This window comes from Falco naumanni, chromosome 4 (assembly GCF_017639655.2).
Source record: "Falco naumanni isolate bFalNau1 chromosome 4, bFalNau1.pat, whole genome shotgun sequence".
Classification (NCBI taxonomy): domain Eukaryota; kingdom Metazoa; phylum Chordata; class Aves; order Falconiformes; family Falconidae; genus Falco; species Falco naumanni.
The window spans coordinates 32488350-32509100 of NC_054057.1; the positions used below are offsets into that span (position 1 = coordinate 32488350).

The window sequence follows — 20751 nt, forward strand, 5'->3', positions numbered from 1 at the left end:
CAGTGTGCACTATATATACTCAATATATGAAATACATGTAGCCAGTACACTTCTGTATTGCTAGAACAACTTAAGTCATTCCCAACATGCTTTAATTTCAGCCATTTTATTTTCTAGACTGGAGGATGAGACAAATCACCAAAGGAAAAATTCTGTGCTTAACCAGAAAGCAATTTATGCTGAAAAAACTGTTAAGTTCTGTCCCAGAGAAACACCTTCCAGAGAAGTTATCTTTCCTCCTTCTAAGGCAAAGTCCCGTGGCACAGCTGAGTCCACGTGCAGCCACACATATGCCTGGATGTTATGACAACTGATAGTTTTATCAATAAGATTATGAAGTGTGTATTGAACAACAGCTAACTGCTATGCTGGAATTAGGTTATATTGTTATCTAAGCATATGGCTGGCTGAGCTGCAGCTCTCAAGGCACCTCACCAGACATGATGCACCAAAAAGAAAGCAAATCATGCCAGCTGAGACTATAGTCAAAGGTTCCCAAAGCTTTTCAGCAAATTTCCCCAATAAAATGACTAAATCAACACATAGTTTAAAGAACATTGAGTCTTGTGATTCTTACCTACATATACTCTTAGTTTCACACAAATCCTGTGGTAGCTATATACACAGGACTTTGCTCATATAATTCTCCCTACACAGTCAGGCTGCTCCACTGGGTCTTTACATCTTACGACCCAGTGTACTGACAGCCCTAGGCTGGCTCTCCCAGGCTGCTCTAAAGTTCAAGACCCTGACTCACAAATCTGCCAAGAATTCAGACCCACAAATCCACCCTACGCACCTGAAAATAGCAGTGCTCTCTTGGGAATGGAAAACAGCCTCATCACACTTTTCCCCAGCTGTCCAACCACACTAGCAACTTCAAACCACACCTCTCATACATACACAGGTACATGCAGGTTTTGAAACCACTTTTAAAATCATTATTAAGATTTTTGTTCTTTACTGCAGTAGAAATAATCTCAAGAATGATTAGGGGCCCTGAAAACACACCCATTTCCCAGCTTCTTCATTTTTTGGGCTTAGCATCTTTCATTGCAGCTGCTGGTTTCCAAACCACAGAGACTTCGTCGTATCAGTTCACCCTATCTGCCACTGACAGATTACCGTGTCAAACCACCCCTCACTCTCTGTTGCTCCACCACAGAATGATGCTTATCCTCTCCCATCATTGCTTGCTGCATGCGGGTTTACCAGAGTCCTGGAGAAAAGCACAAGCAGCTCTGGCCTCAGTGAAGGTGCACACAGGTGTAGTGATGCTATTCTGCAATGACCTCTCGTGTGCACACCCTAACCTTACCATATATGTGAGGCTGCTTAACCCCTCAAGGCTTCACAGCTTCAAGCTGCTTCACAGCTATTTCAGAATAACACATGCCCACAGCAGGCTACAGCAGAGCCTACCTTGCTTCACATGGCTATAGCCTCATGCCAGTTTACCTCTCAATGAGAGCATCAGACTGTTGGGTTAGTGTTGCTTTAGAAAAACTATTCATTAACTCCATACCTTTAGATCTTGTCTATGGGAAGTATAACAAAGTTGATTAGCATTAATTTAAAAAGGTTTGGTTTTTTAAGTTGTATTAAACCTTTGCATTGACACTCATAGGTTAGTGCAAGAATATCATAGTGGAAACCAAAAGCACATCAGTTCCCCTACAACTCTCCAAGTTCACTCTTGGAGCTACTCACAATGTAGCTCATCCTGTCTGCAAAACCATAATCCTCTTTCACATTCTTACATGCACAAGCTCTTTGTAAATATCTACACCCCTTCAGAGAATTGCAGAAAACAGAGCCAAAGTTTTTAATGACAAGTGAAATTCTACTCCATTTCCCTTCAAAAAGAATAAAAGACATCACAAACAAAAGGTTTCTAAATCTGTAGGAACGTGACAAGGTAAATAATTTAAAATAAACTCATCAGAAGAAGAAATGTATCAAACATTGTCTTCAAAACTGGAGAAGCCAGCTCTGCATCACTGAATAGTTGATATTGATTTAATGGGAGCAAGAAGTTGAAAGAGTTCAGTGAGGCTGAAAATCCAACTAGGAAAACAACACTTGAAGAGCATGTCAAGTGAAGGTTAATTAAGAGAGAAAACCAGTTTTTTCACTTAACTTGTATACACTAACACTAGCACTGTGTTTGTGTTTCGTCTTACTATACACAGTTTGGGTTAAGTTCCTCAGTCTGAAACTGAACTATTTGTTGTGGCCCTGATCCCAAGCATCTGATGTCAAAAATACTCACACTCCTCTCTTTATATGCTAAGAGCAAGAGAAAGAAAAGCAAGACACTTACATAACTTAAAGCTGTCTTGTGGGCCTGACGTTTTATTACTTAATACTTTTGGAAAACAATCAAGATTAGTAGCTCATAATTTACTTTCTTGCATGCTCTAACACAAGCAAGTACATCCTGCTCCCATAAACGTGTAGGCTATGACAGAGAATAAACCTTCCATGCAAGACAATAGGTCTTAACCATGTTCACCACACGAACTCATTGATAGATTAAGGCTTAGATTTTTATTAACCTTCAAAGCACAGAAAAATACAAGGACTCTCTCTCTAAAATAAATATTGACTCAAATATCTACTCTAGTAGCCAGTAAAAGGAAAAAGTCCAGCAGAGAGGTGAGGGGATGAACATATCTTTTCACTAAACTGCTCCCAGGTAGCCAGCAAGATTTCTGCCTGAAATTGCCTCTCACTAGCAATTCGAGCAACAACAGATGCCATTACACACTCGCCTTGAGCAGAAGACCTCCCACCTGCCTGAACAGAGATTGAAAATAAGATGGAAACAGCCATAATGTACTGAGAAGCAGACAAAGGGTTGTTTTATGATAACAAATAGTTCTGGCATGCTGTTAATTTTTAGGGTTTAGTATTTCATTTATCAAAAGGACTTTCGGGTATTAAGGTCTAAATCTGATCTGTATGCATTCAGATTGCTATCAAATAAAAAGGCATCAGTTGCTCATGGCACTTTTTATGCATAAATTATGGCCTAAGATTTCAGCCAGTTTCTGTTGTCTCAGGAATTTCAAATTAAAATCATAATTTTATTCATAGCTCTATGCTTAACTTCCTAAAAATAGGACATTCGTCTTTGGCAGCTTTTTATACAGTATTTGCAACTTCGCTTATCTGTCTGGGATAATCTGAATATAAAGCTTTTACTGGTATGATAACAAAGTTCTAACATTAATTTTCCACTCTGTGAAACAGGCCATGGATAACATGTTCACAAAAAAAGAATCTACACCAGTCTTGAGAGTACAAATTCAATGTTTTTCCATAGTTTGCCTCCAAGGTAAAACAAGCTACCTTCTGTCCTGCTGGGACTGCACAGCTGGCAATATCTAAGCTAGCTATTTACACTGAGACTGGGTGTGCATGAAATGAGTTGAAACCCCCAGCCTACATTATCTTCAAATGTCTGGCATTTAGGATGCCTCCAAGGTGATCAGTGATCCTATACTAAAGAAACTGGGAGGGTGAATGGCAGAAACTATGCAAAAAGCAGTCTTTTTGTAACCATTAATGCTGCTGAACATTGAGAATTGAGCTGTTCAGTGACCTGCTTACCTGAAGCATAATTAAAAATGCAGTAAGTAATCACCTCTACATCTTTTTTGCATCTATGCTAATCCTTTCTACCTGAATCTTACTCCTTTGTTACATCCTCCTGTGATACCAGCAGAAGTATTAAAAACGAGCCCCGAATCCTGCAGACTTGAACGTGTGCTTGAGATGCCTGTTTTTTCTGCTTTACTGGGACATAAAGTTAGGCACACACTGAAGTCTTTGTAGCTTTGCAGATCTCTTTGAAAACCTTGTGGATAAAAAAACTTACGTGCTGCATGACAGCACATTAAGTGTTGGAAAATAACGGAAATAAATCAGTAACTAATGCCAACAGGGAGCCTCAGACACAAAAAATATTTATCTGCTAAAATCCACAAAACTCCCAGCTTTTCATTCCTTAAGTGCCTCCACTTTGCAGCAGGCATTTGCAGTGCCACCACACAGGCTGGTCCCAAGGCTGTGGCAGGCTGGACCATATCAATATTGGAGTATAAAGAGGAGTATGGCAAATATTCTGTGAAGCTTGAACTGGACGTGACTGGCAGCCAGCGACCCTGCTAGAGAAACAGTGTTCCCAGGGGATGCGTAGCTGCTGGAAGGAGGAGCAGGCAGCTGTGATACATACCAACATCAGGGTGAGCAGAGGGAGCCACAACAAGGTGTTTCAGCACTCAGTCCATGAAAAGGGAAGGTGGAAAAAGCTACTCAGGGCATGACATATGTACCCAGTGCACCACTGGCTGTATTCACAAGCTCAGCATTTCCAGTCCAATACAGCCCAACATCAGGTATGCCAGCAGATCCTGTCTGAATGTTTCTTTCACCTGGTTGTCTAAGAGATATATCCTGCTTAGCTCTTTGAAAATAATTTCCTCCTGCTTTTTTTAATGTAAATTTTGTGTAAAGGATCCAAAATGTTCAACAAAGGGGCTATGATTTACAGCTCTAAAAAATTGGAAGTTGCAGCACTGATTACTGCAGTATTTAAATCCATCTTAACTTACCTACCTCTTATTTTTACAGGTAAAGCCAGATAGCATCAAACTCTCAGACACGTAAGCAAAAGACCTGGCCCTAACAACCTGCTTTGCAGTAAATACAATAATTGTATTTACATATTTCTTCAATGTTACACACTTGGTGGTGGTGGAAATACTGAACTGATCCCGCAACATGTGGAGAAGTTTCTTCTATACAGTTGTTCTTCACCCTTGCCAAGATGTGAGAGGACTTTTACTCCAGTGTTATATAGCCTGGATAGGGAACAGCAATCTGCATATGCAGATTTATCTGCAAAAAAACTACAAAGGTTTCCTCCCTGAGCCCTTCCCGCACTGCAGAACTTTCATTAAAGAAAATTCAAAGGCAACCTTGAGCAGAGATCCCTTGGGAGTTGCTCTGCACAGGAGTTGGGATGAGGCAGACCTAGCAGTGGGGGCACGGAAATGAATTCCTTTCAAGGTGTATTTGTCTTGGGGAGATGCTTGATTCCAGCAAAAGCATCTCTCTGAGCTTTTTACACAGCTAGGAAACTCTGCCCTTTCAGTTCTTCTCCATTAAATATCCCTGTTGCTAGAAAGTACACGGCAATAACTGCTAACAACTCCATGTGAAGATAACTGCTAACAATTCCTTTCTTTGGCCTTACCTTCTTAATTATGCTCATTTAATAACTGAAAATTATAGTGGTTTTTCATCAATAGATTTCTTGATGGTCTAGCACAGAAAGAAAAAAGACATTACAAATGCCATTAATATTATAACATGTAATTATAACATTATAACTGACTAACGCTGTAACCTTGCAAGTGTTACAGCTGCTGAAGAAGAAAACAAAGACAAGTGGTTTTCTCACCCATAAGAATGCAAATGAGACAGGTTATAATTTAATTGCAAGCACTTCCAAAAATTGACTATGATTTTAGAAATTCACTAAAATACCTAGTATGGAAGCATCTTTGCTAGCATAAGAAATTAGGTTTGCAACCATCTATTATTAGAGCCGTTCATAAACGATTTAGTTCATGCCATGCAGTATGATACACCTGAACATGTTCTGAAGTAAAATTTCTAATGCATTCTCCTATTTAGAGAATTAATTAAAAGCCTGACTTCCAGATGTACGTGCCACCTGCAGCTCCTATTCAGTTCCCTGTCATTTAAGTACCTGGCTTCACATAGCCTAGATTGAAAACTGCAGCTTGGAGAACGTTATGGGTAACTCACAATGCTGCTGAAGAGTCTTTACCAGCCTCGGCTGTTCTTGGGCAAAACCCCTGCTGATTTTCTACCTAGACCTGGGGAAAACACTGGGTCAGATGCTCAGATGGTGCAAAGCAGCTAAGCTGTACTGAAATCCAGGACACACATGCTTTGACTGAGTACAGGTTGCATAACTGAGTCCTTTAAATGCAAATTTGCTTCAAGTAAAAGGACTGTCCTCAACGAAGGAGACACATTCTGTAATTAGAAAAACAGGACAGCTTGAAACTGGCTCCCTACAGGGCAAGGGGTTTGTACTTTGTATCTACATTCATAGCCCATCATAAATTTTAATTAAACACTTTGATGATTCATAACCTGCCACTCCTCAGATTGCTGTGAAAGGCACACAAGGCTGTATAGTATTTTTGCCCTGGAATCTTTTGAGTTCGTATCCTGTAAAGTCACACTGTTCAAAATGGCAAGGCCCAAACTGCATTCTTGCTGACACCTGCATATATCCAAAACCATTCCAGTGAAGAAGCGCATTTATCTTCCTGAGGGGTAAATTTGACCCATAGTTTCAAAGCAGCCCGAGAAAGTTGTCTGTTCATTTGAGTAGCCAATGCAACTACAGGCAGTAACTACAGCTAGTAGTTCTGCTATTTTCTGCCCATTAGCTTTCTCAAGTCTTTGTACTCTCATGAAAATGTAAGTCCTCTGTGTCTGCCTGCACAGCTGAGTCTTTACACTGGGAACTGGTACAATTTCCATTGTCCTCACCCCTTCTCAATGCATTCATTTTCCCTTGTACATGACTGCTCAATAACTCTGCCCCGGGACTGAAATTAATTTCAAGTATTTATTTCACAAAATACCCTAAAAACTTGTCCATTTTTTGAACTGTCTCAATTTAGATAATAAAAGATATTACTTTGGCTTACATATTCCCAAAGCCATGGATAATTTGGCCTAATATGACTTCATTAAAGTATTATTCATATTGTGCTTTTTCTTGCTAGTGAACAGGTCAGAGTGGACTATAACAGTTACATGCAATTCATAGATTATGAACTCTCAGAATTTGAGTAAAACTGTGTACAATCTACATAATTAAGCAATTGTTTAATCCCTAACAAATACCTGGAGTTTGTATTCCACAAAAGAAATGACCCTTCCTCCAGCATCACCCTCACTCTCACTGTTCCTCCACTCCTCTGTATACAAAACAAACTTCTCCTTAGCATGACTAGACCTCATGTATAACCAAAAGCAAGGGAACAAGAAAAACCACAAACGTTATGAGTGCAGCCATAGCAGTTTTTGCTTTTCCAGAGTTGTGATGTCAGATCCTATTCTTGCTGGCTCTGGGAAAGGAGCAGGTACCAAACCAGCAGGGCTCGCGCTGCTTTTCAAGCCTTGTGAATGAACCATGTGATGGGACCGGACACTGCAGGAACCTGCCTAGCTCCTTCAGAGAAGCATGCCCTTGGCACTGTCAAACCCATTTATCCTAGCTACGAGTCACAGCAAGCCTTAGTTTTTCACACCTACCTCACTGCGCTCTGTGCTGCCCTTGGAAATTATCTTTGTTTTGTAGCAAATAATTTTTAGGGGCTTGAATTTAACTATTAACTATTTGAATTTAAATATTAACTAAGGAGGAGTGGGACAGTCCTGGTCTTTTGTCCATATGCACGGACATCCATCCAGCTAATCTAAGGTTTACTGGAGCTTGACGTTGTGGTGATGCTTGCATTATACAGGTCTCTGGAGACGTAGCCTCTGTAACTTGCATTTGCGGCAGGATCTTTTTATTTTCTGTACTCTTGAGGCATGACTGCCTGAGCACTGTGTGGTGCTACCAGTCCCTTTCCAGTTACAGAGGTAGAAAAGCGTGATTGGCTGTAATATGATCAAATCATTCCCATACCTCCGTGCATAGTATTTATTCACACCATAGGCAAAAACAACCATCACTGAACACAATGACAATCAGGAATTCTCAGGACTAAGCATTACTTAGGAACTTAAAAGGAAAAGGGAGGCGGAGAAAGGCTGTATTATCAGAGAGGAGGAAGAGGTTCCCTCTGTTGCTCAATATTCAAACTAGTTGAATATTTACACAAGTATTTTAGAAGTGAGTTTGTACTCATCTATTGTAAGGCCACTAGAACCCTAACAAAACCAGGCACACGACAACTCCAAATGTTCAGTAAACAGAAGGTGTGGCATTTTTTATTTAATGCAGAAGAGCAATTTCAAAGATGCATACTAATATGACCTTCATTTTCCTGTGGTTTTAGACCTCAGCAGTCAAAACTGTAGCAACCACGTGTTACCAAGAACTGCTGTTTTAAGGGAATAATTTGTAGGGGAACAATACAACAGTTCAAAGAATCATACTGTTTTGACTGCAGAGAAAACACAACCATCCTGAGAAGTGTTAGCTAAACACCCATGATTAAGTAGAAAGGACAGATCCAGGCTTGATACTTTGTTTAGTTAAAACTCAGTCTATCCTACTTTTTAATGGGCCTGCAGACAAACCGTTACTGCTGCCTGAGACACTTAAAACATATCACAAGGAGATGAGTCTATGTTGTCATAACAGTACAGTCAATCTAAAAATCTGTTTGGGTGTTCAATATTTCAAATTATACAAATACATTTAAGACTTTCTCCTCCTCTCCTACTTCATCTCTAGAGGTGTGATCCCAGTTGAAGGTGTCTGTGTGCTATGCATTGAGGATTGGGTGCTTTGCATCTTTCCCTCGGGTGACTCGGAACTGAATTTCTGTGTTCTCTGCAATACTGCAAGCAGCTTCACCTTGCTGTCCAACTAGAAAATGTTGCAATTACAGATATTTCCAATTTGTTTCTCCAATTTGCCATTACTCCGAAATCAAGCACAGCTTACACAGTCACTGCCAAACAGTGGACATTAATTTCACTGGAGAAAGGAAACAGGGTATTTCATTTACTCATCTCACCCATCATTTCCATAATGCTAAATAATGAAATCATCAAAAACTAATTTTAAAATTTAGCTTTCCCAGTTTTGTCCTCTCTTCAGGAATCAGAGCATAGATTCCAACTACAGTTAGAAAACTGTCTATCCTGAGCATGGCTACCTCATAACTACGGCTGCTCTCTCAGACCCTGGTGATCTCAGTCATTTCTTGGGTACCCAAATGCGGTGCTGTGAGATCTCTGCTTACTACTGCAAGCAGTCAGGACACACATCTGTGTTGGTGCAGCAGGCCCAAGGGGGTTTCCAACAGGGTTAGCAACTGATCCTAGAGAATTTTGGTCCTAGGTTAGCTTTAAAACCATATGTTTAACTTTCCTTTTGGTTAAGGGAGCTAGCTTTAACCCTAATGTGGTCACTCTAGAGCAACCAAACTGACTCAAACATTGCTAAAATCTATTTTTGGATTGGCCCCATGCAGGTGAAAAATTTCCTGTAACACAATTTGAACATTCAGGCCTAAGGTGCAGCAGAATGAGTAACTCTATTCAGCTGTTTGCATGTGAAAATCAGAGCAGAGTTGGCATGTGGTGAATTTTACTATGGGCAGCTGTGACTGTGGAGACCCGTCACAGTTACTGAGCAGCAACAGCAGCAATCTGTCCAGGGTGGTTGGTTTATTTTTTTAATTTCCAAGGCAGCAACCCTATACAGTACTGCTTGTTTAAACCTGCCAGTCCACACCTCACCTGAGCGTGAACATGGAGGTGAAACCAAGTAGATAAATACTTGTGATGCACTTGCACAGAACGTTTCTGTCTCATCTTCACAGTCAAAGAGTTGTAGTGATTCCTACAGTGTAAGAGATGACCCATGCGCCTACTGCAGGTCTGAGCTTTCCAGACATGCTGTGCGAGCACAGGACAGTCACTGTCTGTTCCCAAGTGGTCCCTAGTCACTACAGCAGATGAAAAAAGGGCTTGCTGCTGACAAAACTACTAACGTACCCAGCTTCTAGCTCATCCTCTTTCCCACAGTGAGCAAGCTGTGTCTTGCTGGCCTGCCACAGCAGTTCATCCAGCCCTACAGTATGCACCAGACAGCTGTCTCCCATGGGCTAATTGCTCAAGCAGTGCCAGCCTGTTCCCAGTTCTTGATAAAAATGGTAGTTGGGAGACGGCAGCTGCCCTTCTCAGACCAGTTCACCTCACCTGCAGCTCCCCAGCTCCCACTGGGAAAGTGGGCTGGCCAGGAAACACCAGCCCAGCACAGCCACTGCTGCCTCTGCTAATCCCACAGCAGGACACAAGTCTGCCAGGGTTTGTTGAATCAGCCTGTGGCTTGCCTCTGTGGTGGGGCCATAGGCACAGCAGCCTTGCTTTACTGGCTGGGAGACATGACTCTGTGCTTAAGGAGTAGGGATAAGATCACTACAGGCTCTTTATGTTGGTACTCGCAGTGGGTGTCAGCCCCTGCCCGGTGAATGCTGTTCTAGCAGCACTGCATGAGCATGTGTAGCCACTGAAATGGAAGATTTCCAGCTGAAAGGACGAGGAATCATTCCTGACATTTATCAGAGGAGATAATTTTTAGGAAATCTCATTCTGATTTCAGTGGCATTCTGGATGACAAAATGAATATTTAAAGTACAGAATTCTTTTGCTTAGAAAATAAGTCAACATTTTTCTAAGCAAGCTGGAGGTGGCAAAAATCCATCCTTCCTGATGCAGAGGGAAGAAGCAAGCAAAATACTAGTTTCAGGGCAGTCATCTCAGGCAAGTGCCACAGCAAGTTAGAGGCAATTTTGTAGGAGCAAGGAGAAAGCAAAATGAAGAGCACCAGGAACTAAACAATTTGTGCAGAGATAGGGATTAATAAGTTTTATATATGTTTGTGAGGTTAACTACCCTCCTGGCTTAATAGCAGCACATTTCAGAGCTTGGACTGGGACAGCCCCAGCTGTGCTGCAGACCCTGTTATGTGAGCAGCACTTCCCAAAGCAAGGCTACCTAGCATAATGCAGGCTAGAAGGTAAGCCCTGGCTGCCGACAAACTCACTTGAATCAGACTTACTACAGTGACATCAATGGAAGCCATGAACCTACTTGCATTGAACTACCCATTTTTCTTCCCTCTATATATTCACAATCTAACAGGAAAAGCAAAAACTTCTTCATACACTACTGAGCAAGTGAAGAAAAGATTTATTCCCTGATACAATAGCAAAGCACCACAGGATCAAAACACAACCTTGGCATTTTTCCTGCTCTTAATCATGCGTCAAGATTGCTACAAAACAAGTTGCACGCAGCTGAACAAGTCTGGCAAACAGATATAGGGGCGAGGCCAGCATATCCCTGCTGCTCATAGCCTGTTCAGGGGGAGGAGGCAGCTGGCCTTCTGACGACCATCCCTGCAGCAGGCCCACATCCTTGCTGCAGCAGCACAGAAGTCCGACCTTGCATCTGCATCTGTGCCTTTGTTGGGTAAGAGGTGCAAAGTGCAGCTGTTCTGATCAATGCTCCCAACTCCCACACGAGCTTAACAGAAATGCCATGCAGAGCCTCAAGCAGTAACCCCAGGATGGGCTTGGCAGCAGGAGGCTGCTTCCAGGGGACTGTGCCAGCAGGTTCCCACAGTGCCACCCAGCAATGGCCCACTGCAGGCTGCAACCCAATACTGTGATTCAAATAAGCAGCAGGAGGCTGGGTTCTAGTTGTTAACCTGTGCTCTTTTCATAAAAGTTACAGGTATAAAATATGTACCATGTCAGAGCTGGTGTGAGAAGTCTGTACAGGGAAGTAAAAAGCCAGATGAAGGATTGGTTTTTTTCTTTCTTCAAAATTCTCCAGTGCACTGGGTGTCACCTCCCCAGCTTCTGAGCAGAGCTACATCTGTACTCATACCCACAGGCAAAAAGTCCTTACAAACAGATGGACAGGCCATCTAAAGGCATCACCACAGCTAGCATGGCTAAGGGCTGGTGGCTCAGCACCTGGTATGTTTTGCTACTTGGTCAATAAATAGTTTTACTCCACGTGACAAAACTGAATGTAAGCACCATCAAAAATGGTGGCATACCTGCATTCAGCATTAGTACTACTTCCTGAAGTTAATCTGAAGTACAAGTTAATATTCTGATTGTAAATTTCAGTTTTATTGAAGCACTGCTTTATTATCCTGCTTCCTTCTTTCTTCTTTTTAGAGAATGACTGGAAAAGCTTAATTTAGCATGCAAACACCGAATGACAATGTTTTTATTAGTATATGGCCTCCAAGAACTCGGTGCTCAATGGTTTTTTTTTCCAAGATCTGAAAACCCCATTAATTGGAAAATTTTTTTTTGCACTCTGATTTGATCAACTCAGTTTTGAAATCTGAATTCTGTTTTTTGAATAAATGGTTAAACTTTCTAAACATATGAGGAAGGGGCTCACTAGGGTTACTAGAGGCTAGGTGCACAGGGATTTGTAGTAGAAGTGGTGATGCAAAGCAGTGTGCTTGGCCCCATACATCTCCACACACACTGCTACATTTGGTACATCCCATACATAGTAATTCTATGTATTTCTTGTTCGGTGCTGTCCCATCTTGATGCTGCTCTTTCCTCAAACAGAGGACCAGATAGTGTGGTTCAGGTATGAGCTCTTCTGTTAATTCAGTCATCCAACAGCTATTTCAAAAAAGCAAATTAGTTCTTAAAAAAAGTATTCTCAGATGACTGATTAACTGAGACTTTACTTCCCAATAAACTTAACACTGCTTGGATAAGGAAGGAAAAGAAGCATAAACTGGCCTATCATAACCTAAATACAAGTTCCTGGAGTCCTTGAAGAACAAAGTTTGAACCCAATCCTATTTAGTTCTTGAGGCGTAAGTGCATTTTATTCACAGCTATGTCAGTAACTGTATGCATATTACAATACCTTTATGAGCTGGTTTGGTTCACTCCCTTCTTCCACGGTAATTAATTTAGACCTTCCATTTCGTTCATTGTCCCGAATGCCAATGGCAACCTGAGTAGCCTTCAGCCGCTCGTATTTATTGCATGATGAGCCACACCACTGATAGATTTCCTAAAATAATTAAAAGCATACACATTAGCAATAAAAGTCAACACTGAATAAAATTATGAAATTAATCTTTTCTTAATTATTTTACTGGCTCTAAACAGCCAGAACATCAGTGAATGTTCAGAAATGTTTTCCAGAAAAGATTTGCTAAGTCACCTAAATATTTGTAATATGCAAGATATTTATATAATATAATTTATCATTCACATATTAAGAGATTGTTCAACCTCAGAATAGTCAGAGATCTGGTTTGACTGAGTTTTATCACAAATACAGATACATCTTCAGCTACCTAAAGAACCTGAAACTTCTAAATCTGGTACTGCAAATTGTTTTTATTTTATATCTGTCAGTTCCTCTTCTATGCTACTTCAGCAGTGCTGGTTCTCATCTGTGGCAAGAAACAAAGTAATTTCAAAATCTCAGGGAATACTCTGACTGTATCTGCTACTCAAAGGTAAAGTTAGATCTTCTAATCCAGTTTCTACGTTGGTGACTTTTTGCTGTATAATGATATTTGCTCTGCTGCAACAAACCACAAAACCAGCTCAAGTGCAAACAGATGACATGCGTGTTTTCAATAAGAAGTCTTCCTCACTAGAAGATTTTTCCTCAGTGTACAGCTGCTCCAATGCTCATAACATTTTATTAACCCTAGATTAATGCAAGCCTTTTCAACTGTAGTTACCACAAATATCTTTATAAAATTACTTCACTAGATTTACAGATCAGGAATATGCAGTTTTTCTGGTCAGTTAAACCACCAAGTTTCTCCCCAGCAGAAGACAGGATATATACGTTGCCCCCCTTCCTGCCTCAGAAACTGACTAAAATAATGAGAAGAGTAATTTTGACAACATTGACGACAATGTAAAAAATGCCTTAATTCAGAAAATGCAGGAGCTAGGAATGAACTGCTGCCACAGGGGCAATCCAATCCCATCACAGTAGCTGCTTGTAAAGGTGGCAACCAAGGACACTGCAGCAGTGGCTCTTCTTCAGGCTGATGAGAGAGCACTCTGGTGGCAGTAGCCCAGTCCTCTGGTGGAAGAAGCCCAGTCCCAGGTATCATCTTACACGGGCCTTCAAGGCCTTCCTTTCATCTGGATGAACAGGCAATGAATGGGTATGCCCAGCACATGATGCAGAAAGCAGAATTCAATCAGAATGGAGCACGTTCCCAAGGCACCTCTCAGGAAGGAGCACCACCAGGACGAGCCTAAGACAGGTCACCTAATCCAGTCACACCACAGACCAAGGACCTCCAGTTTTTGCAAGTCCCATTATTCATCCTGCATGCAAAGCATTTCAGAGCCATAAGCTGCAGAGCCACTACAGGCCGAGCTGGAAGGAGCTAGTCAAAGGAAATTAGTCAGCTTTGGCTGGTTGCTCCTCCCACCCCACCCCCCCACCCCCCCCCCCCTTCCTTCTTCTAGAATAAAGTAATTTGATTCTTCTTCACATGATTCTATCAAATAGCCCAAACAATACAACAATAAAGGTACACAGTCATCTTCAACATTATAAGGTTGAAGTGGTTTGTGTTCATCTACAATGCAAATAACAAGGATTTAGAGTCCCCAGTAAATTACCGGGGTCTTGGTTTTACAATTTATTTACAACTGTATAAAGCAAGTTTCAGATGAAAACCTGCTTCATTCAAAAAATGCTTTTTAAGCTATTTCTGCTGACTACTGTCCTTATTTAATATTACTTGAAATGGTGGCCTGAGACAAGTGAGAACTGAAGTACAGCTTCTCAGTACCAGCAGATGCAAACTTTTAGAAGACAGCTAATGATGCCATCTGCATGCCAAACAGGGCTAGTAACTTCTAACATTTACATTTTACCAGCTTGGACACAAAACCTGCCCCCCAAACTCAGTGATCTCACAGCCAAATTCCCTTCCCTTCAGAAGCATCCCTCAAAGGCAAAGTTTTAAGCTTACGTCAACATTACACTGATTCCCAGAACTGGATCCCTTTCAGCTTGCAGATGTTATGCAATCAAAGCTGTGAGCTGTTCAAGTTGACTTTACCAATTTCACTGTAGGCTTAAAACAAGGAAAAAAAAGATCTGTTTCCAAGTTCTAGATTAAATACTGTCAGCTTATGAAGTATTCAAAAGCTTGGAACATACTTGGGTTCAGGTCTGAACCTTATCTCTAAACCTGCCTTTTGGCATTTCCACTGGAAAAGAAACTATCTGTACACACTCAGGGAAACAGAATTTTCTGAAGATTAATGAAAGACTGTCCTGAGTGTGTAGAAAGTCAAAAGCTTCAATGTGAGCAGATTTTTTAATATAGTTGTTATAGCCGTGCACTGCCTTAGCCATCTTTTCCCAAGTTTTGGGAGACTTCCCAAAACACAGAGTCATTTAGCTTCTGACAATTTTAGCAAAATTACTTATTCCCACCTTGGCCTACCTCCCGCTAATTGAGCTTATTTGAAATTATGTAATAAAGCAGGAGTCACTAGAGATGTAGCTGCAGTAAATAGGAATTCTTTACTTCCTACAGTCTGCAGAAGCAATAAGGAAGAAAGCATATAGAAAATTAACCAAAGATAGGCAGCTATTGCCTTATCTCCGTGTGTATGGTACAATTCACGGAGATCACTAGTTCAGAAAGGTCAAAAGTTCAGTTTCAGTTGTACATGTCAGCCTCCTCTTGGTCTTTTGGTAACCAGTCATGCAACCTCAAACAAGTACTCCCATCTACAAAATGAATACTATTTACTGTACTAACCACAAAGGAAAATTGTGAGGCTTAAATTGTCACTGCAGATTACAAAGACCTTTACTTCTCAGACAACAACTCACATTTCTTTTCTTAGCATCTCCTGAAGGTCCCACTGCACAGTGCACCCTAGCTACCCTATATTCAAAGTGTATTCTCCCAGTTTGTTGTCAGTCAAGAAGTGACTAAACTGAGCGCTACTACAGTCCACTGGCTCTAGGCTTCAAATCTGCCCAAGGAAGGAGAAAGACCTTTAAAAAGTCTACAATAATGGATTTCAGATTTTTTGATTTGCAGATTTCATTATTTTCCTTATGGTGTCCATATTCCTAAGCTACAGAAACATTCCCACAAAATAATGTGGCCTAAATACTTTTGTCCTAAACTAAACACAAAATTTTATTAATTGCAACCATGAGAATACTTGTGTGGTAAAGTTTTCTCCTGCTACATAAAAAAAACTCGAACCAACAAGCAGTCTGAAAAAATCCCTGACCTAGAGTTCACATGGATAACCCATACCATTCCTATAACCTACATATTCTCTGGTTATTTAAAATACATATATATATATAAAAAAATCTTTTAAAACTAGAGAAACAAGACTCTGCTCCTTTTCAGCACTAGAGAATAAAGACAGTATTCTTTAGTAAAACTGAAAGCTAAACTTCACATACTGTATAATCTAATAGAAGGAATTGAGCAGCCGCAAGTCATGAAAGTGTCCCAAAGTATATAATATTCTACTGTATTTACCACGAGCACCAAACAGGTATCTTAAGTATTCTGTGCTACAAGCTTTCAGCAGCGTAGATTTAGTTAAATTTTCTCTTCCAAAGTACAATCATCTTTTTAAATGTATCTAATTTTGAGGCCTCATGGTAGAAGTTCAGCTGGGTATTTCCAAGTTTGTCTTCATGATATAACTTGCCCATTTCAATCTCTAGGCAGATTGGGTTTTTAACAACTTAAAGCCAGAAAGAGACACTGTTAGCAGTTAAAGCCACTTCTTGACAAGTCCAATATTTAGTCCAGATTTACCTGAAATAATCAGTTATCTAACCATGTCCAATAGACCACTGAGCTTTCGGCTTGTATTTTATTATTCATGCACTTATTTTTAGATATATATACATGTATAGTGCTCAGCTAGGGCTGTAAGATGATATTTAGCTTTAGCTCACTCAGTGCTTTCACAATTTCTTAGCTGTACTACAGCTTTGCTATTTTTAGGTTTGTTTTGCTAACCTTATTTTAAATTGGTGGGCTGACAAAAAATGTTTCCATTAAAATGAAAATAAGACTTCAAGTGTTCACTCCCCTCAAAAAAAAAAAACACCAGGAACTTCATTCATCAGTAATTCCTGTGCCAAGCCCAGTTTATTTTCAGAAGTTTGTACTAGCAGCATTTTTTTTAAAAAAAAAAAGTCTCTTTAACAGAGTTTGAGAAATGCTATGGAAGACGGCTATTCTGCTGCCTGATATTAATGGTTCCTAATATACTTGTCAGGTCACAGCAGGACAATCAACAGCTGAGAGAGAAAATGCTATTTTGAATAATCAGAATGACCACCCTAGAGCTCCTGCAGGAGGTCAGGGAGGGAAACCATGTCTGTGCCCTGCACACTGTGGTCATAGCAAGGTCCCTCCTCATCTGCATGTTTTAGGGACACAGTTCGGTCTTCTAGTTATAGAGTAGCAGGATTCACTGCTTTTATTCCTGATAGCTTCTGGCCTGCAGAGTGACTTTGGGCAAGTCACATGAGATTTCTATAGCACATTAAAAATGACCCAACATTTAGCTTTTGTATAGAAGTGCACTGCAGGATGATTATGCATGGCTCATGTAACTAAGAGTACCTTGGCACTTTTCCATGTATGGAGAATTGTGAAAGTACACCTCCTGCCCTAGCCCCAAATGGCATGCAGAGCAAGGGAAGGAAAAACAAAAAAACTCGCTTATTTCAGAAATGACAAATATTTTCCCTTCTAACACAGTCACCTCTGTATTAAACTGGCAGCCTGCTCAGTCTGGAGGCAAATGAAAACACTCTGCATCCTGGTGTCATTTCTGTGAATCCTACCCAGAACAATGAAAGCAAAAGCCAAGAAGCTTAAATCCTAAGAACTCATAGTTCTGTTCTAGTTAAAAACATGTCCTGAACATACAAGTGTTTTAAACATCTTTGTTGAAATAGCTAGTAATTTCCAAGCCCATACTGTAATTGCTGATTTGCATTCCATTACACGAAGAAATATTAAAAAGCTAAGTTTCAAAACTCTAATTTGAAGCATACTTTTTGCAAAACTTCAATTTTGGTAGTTTTACAGTGACATGCTTAAGAGATTAAGTCTCACTAATCTTGAAATAAAAGTTTAGGTTTTCATTAAGGAAAAACTTTAAGCCAAGTATCACAAGCTGATGTGCCTCCATTCTTTGCTGGCAGGCACCGATGCACCCTAAACCTGTCCACCTTTGCCTGCATCTACACCTGAACGTGCTCCCAGAATGTAATTGCACCTCAACTGAAAAAACACAACTACTCTTAGCTGAGAGTCAGCTAAATCTATAGTGCGAATCCTCTCACATCGTTACATAACTTACACTGACTTATAATGTATGTCTTTTGTTCCTCTAAACCACAACATTAGGTACAGAAGCACAGCTATGACGCAGAGGGGCTTAGCACAAGGGGGCAGGGGGGAGGTGGGAAAAGGCCTTCAGCTAAATCTGCTCACTCATATGAAACACCGTAATGCGTTCTCTTTACCCCCACAACTCATACGAAAGGGCTAAAAACAAGAAAAGGTTTGTAAAGCTATTGCTGCCTTCATTCCTCTTAGGCTTAGCTGCTTCTGTTTTAGACAGAAGTACATAAAAACCTGGGCAAATAACCACATCAGAAAAAGCCACTGTAGTGGTTTCATAGTAGGTAGGTAGAAGAAAGGCTTATGCGGCCTGTAAAGAAAGGCAGCTCAGGAGGAGAGGAGCTGTGATGCAGGAGTGCCCAAAGCAGCCTGTGCTCCCAGTGCTCGCAAGTCAGTAAACCCAAGATACCACTTCTTGAGGGAAGCAGAAAACCACCTAGAAAAAACCAGAGGCAGAGTGAACATGCACAAATAGTGGCAAAGCTTTTATACATATCTTATGGTACCATCAATTAATTGACATGCACTCAGCTGAGACCCCATTCATTCTCTTCATGGTCATTAATAAACATCTGTTCTTATAAGGCAAGAGTTCATTTTAGCTGAAAATGTTCTTTGTTGAAGTCTAGTCGTCTAAAGTTAAGATTTAAAGGGAAAATGCCAGTACAAATAGACTTGGAAAAAAGTATTTATATGAACTGCAAACAACAGAAGTGCTTCCAATGCTTTCAGTCCTCAGTAAAGGTGTTTGTAAAACAAATGCACACTACCTTGGTGTTTGCACTTCAAACAGAAAGTTTTGGAAATAAAAGGGACATCCCTAAAGCAAGAGTGTCGAGATATTTTTTTTCTAATTTAAAAAAAAAAAAAAAAAAAAAAAAGGTGTGCTAAATTAAGGAAACAAACTCCAGATGGTAGGGAAAATAAATGAACAGTAAAACTGAATAAAAGTGACTAGGATACAGTCACTTTTGTGACTGAATGTCAGTACATAATTTGTCATTTATTTATTTATTTTAAGGAAGTGACATATATATTAAGAAGAATGTTTGGATTGAACAGGCTTCTGGAGACATTTTTCTCCTTAAATTATTCAATGTTTTTTCCCCCCTCCCATCTTGACTGTTGAGCTCTTGATACAGGTGGGGGAAAAATAAAATAATCTCACATATTCATCAAATCTGACTTTTACATTTGCTGAAACTGTAATACAGTGAACCATTGAAAGTTACAGAGTTTTGATAGTTCAAAACATATTCTGAATTCATTCAGCCAGAATGCTGCTGAGGCCACCATGAGCCTGGCACTGATACAATTACAATAGCATCTTTTAACCAGTCTTGGAGTCTTCCATTTGATTCAACTGGAATAAATTGTGAGAATAAAAATAAGTTGGAGGTATAACAGCCATACATTTACTACAATAATTTTTCTTCTCACACCTGTTTTGCTGTTGCTATACCACAGCGCATTGAAGGGCGAGTGAGTACCATCAGGATACTCATTCCAAATAACAGCAGCTCAAGCAGCAAGGCATACGCATTTCCTACAGCATCTGGAAGAAAACCACCCTAACCAAATCTTTGTGCACAAATGTCCTGTCCCCCTGAAGCTTTAATGATAGTGTCTGTTTCAACCATTTTTCTGCTTAGAAGTGGGGGTGAGGGGAAGCCTTCCAGTCTATAAGTATGACAGAAAACGACGTAACTTGAATACTAACAGAAGGGGAGTGGGAAAAAGACTTAAAATTTATTTTTCTCCATCTGATGACTTTAACAAAATCCAGGCTGCTAGAGGTTACACTGCTGGAGCTGTAAAAATAACTGGTTCACAGATTTACAGAAAAATGAGATGCTTGCTTACGAAGATAAATGTGGATTTATTATGCACAGTGTAAGTTGTTGAGTCCATAAAGTTAATAAAGAATGAGAGCAGTTTAGTTCAAGCTCTGCTACTTGTTTGGCAGCTCCCTGCTATAACACAAGCACAGTTAACTCTCAGCTGGGGAAAACTGGGGAAGAGGTTAGTTGTAGGATAAACACGTGAATGAAAAACAGGGGAAAACAACATGACTGGTCACAGTTGTTAGTGCCAGGGAAAGCAACTAGAAAGAGAAACTTACAGTGATAAACTCCAACATACAAGAATCTACTCTTCCAGTCCTGCTTATACCCGAAGAGTGACTTTATTAAAACAATATGCTGATTGTGATCTGGTTTCTCTAAAGGAAGAGAAGCAAAGCCACCTAGAAGAGCTAGTGCAGGCAAGAAGGAAGGGAGATTACAGAAGCAAGTAAACCTACAACTGTGCTTATGGTTGCAGTGTGATGCTGAATCATACCCCATAGTCATAATCATAAAGCAAGTATCTGTCCTCTAAATCTTTTACTGTTAAAAAGCAGAAGTTCATTTTCTTTTTGTAAATATAATCTGTAGCAAGTTAACTTTTTCCTGAAAAGTAGCTGTCAAAAAAATCCAGCCATTTGCTTAATGTATTTTTTC

General features: G+C 40.3%; 1 protein-coding gene across 1 annotated transcript in view; it reads right to left on the minus strand.

Moving 5' to 3' along the window:
* SCIN (scinderin) overlaps positions 1 to 20751 on the minus strand; it is a 50301-nt gene that overhangs the window by 18833 nt on the left and 10717 nt on the right. The window contains exon 4 of the mRNA XM_040593222.1: positions 12715 to 12864. Coding sequence (XP_040449156.1) covers positions 12715 to 12864 — 150 coding nt within the window. The remainder of the gene's footprint in view (positions 1 to 12714; positions 12865 to 20751) is intronic.